Source organism: Penaeus monodon, chromosome 33, assembly GCF_015228065.2.
Source record: "Penaeus monodon isolate SGIC_2016 chromosome 33, NSTDA_Pmon_1, whole genome shotgun sequence".
In the NCBI taxonomy this organism is placed as follows: Eukaryota; Metazoa; Arthropoda; class Malacostraca; order Decapoda; family Penaeidae; genus Penaeus; species Penaeus monodon.
Genome location: NC_051418.1, coordinates 19,835,131 through 19,836,826, shown reverse-complemented (window position 1 = coordinate 19,836,826; position 1,696 = coordinate 19,835,131). Strand labels below are relative to the sequence as shown.

At 35.9% G+C, this 1,696-nt stretch overlaps 1 protein-coding gene across 2 annotated transcripts in view; it reads right to left on the bottom strand.

The window, feature by feature from the left end:
* LOC119594124 (bestrophin-3-like) overlaps positions 1-1,696 on the bottom strand; it is a gene marked incomplete at its 5' end in the record, with an annotated part of 34,187 nt that overhangs the window by 5,073 nt on the left and 27,418 nt on the right. Inside the window, 1 exon segment of one of the 2 annotated variants that reach the window (XM_037943188.1) lies at positions 1,513-1,653. Within the exon segment in view, the coding sequence (XP_037799116.1) occupies positions 1,513-1,653 (141 nt within the window). 2 annotated transcript variants of the gene reach the window in all.

The following is a 1,696-nucleotide window of genomic DNA, read 5'->3' as shown; positions in this document are numbered from 1 at the left end:
TTTATGGCCCTTAAATTTAACATTTTAAAAATTTTCCTTATCGAAAAAGTTGGACCATCCTGCTTTAAACGATTATCAAACTTCTTAATGAATGAGGTAATAACTACAGTGTGATGAAATTATAAAATAAAGGGAGATATACAGTTATTTGCCTAATATAAACAATTACTCATCTCCATCTAAGTCAGGATAAGTATGCACAAATATAATCTAATTTCACTATAACTCAAAGGTCATTATATTATTACAGAAATACTGTTTACAGTAGCGTTTCTGTTTTAACAACTACTGGATCCCACTGCTGCCACCATATTTAAGTGGCGGTGAATTCAAATACAACAGCTACTGGTATCACTTTCATTTACATCTGTGTTTGTTTGGCTTGTAATTGTTGATTGGAAACTCTGTGTAGGTAATGTCCTGTTATTGTTTGATTTGGATTTTTGAGTGATAAACCTTAGAAAATGGTGCAAAAATGGGCAAGGAACTTGATTATCCAGTGATTAGGACAAAGAGACATCAACAGCAGGAGCTGATAGTAAGGAACATTACAGTGACAAATTTGATTATTATATAGCCAGTACTATGAAAGGATTCTGACATGTTTTCTCTTGTTCATTTAAACTGTTATATGTTAACAAATAAATTCAAAACTGAATCTGCAGGCTTGATACAAGGTGAGTCAGTGAAAATAATTTGAAAATAACCAAATAAATAGGCAAACATGAAGGGTATGAATGTGTATGAAATAGCAAAGTGTAGTTTTCTTTAGATTTCCTTTATATCGATTTTACCATAGAAAAATAAATCCAAAATTCAGTGTACGAATTTCATCAAGTGTCTCCAATGTAAAATGTCACTAAGAAAGCAGTTGTGAAAATATTTTTATGAGATACAATTCAATACTTTCTTATATTAAACACATCTAAATGAACTGTGAAATGTGATCATAATAAAGAAAAAATGTTATTACTCAATTTAAACTATATACTGTAATCACATGAAGCATGCATAACTATAGGTTATACAACACTAATATTAAATGACTCAAAAAGGGAAACTGGGTCAACCACAGTTCAACAAAAGGTTCATCCCAATCGTGCCGGCATCGACGATCCCTCATATGGCTGCAAAGACCTTTTCCACAACACGTAAGTATTAGTCGCAAACATTCGTGAATGATAAATATAAAAAGAATGAAAGAGAACAGGGAGTAAAGAACAGTTAATTGGAAAACACGAGCAGTTGCAAGATCACCAGCGATAGCAGGCTGCTGAAACGGTGTCTAAAATCCAGACTATGTGCGCTTTTTTTTAACCTGCAACAAATCAGGAAATCCAGGAATTGTGATTAACAGGACCAATAATGCTTTAGTGCGTCATTCAGCATCTCTATACTAATAGTAAAAATATGATTAAAAAATAAGCAAGTTTGAGGACAAGGTTCACAAGGTCCCTTAACGGAAGCCGGGGTGAAAGAAGGTAGCAACATTAACGAGGAGAATCCGGCTACCTGACAGATAACCGGGGCTGCTTAGGGTGCGTCGAAGGGGGGGCCTGCCCTTTCTGCCCTTAGAACTTGGACTAGTGCTGCTGCCACTGTTGGTGCCCCCACCCTCGACCTTAATCACCTTGCCCGTAACCCCGCCAAGACCTGCAGGACAACACACATGCAGAGAATAGGTATTGGGGCAAAA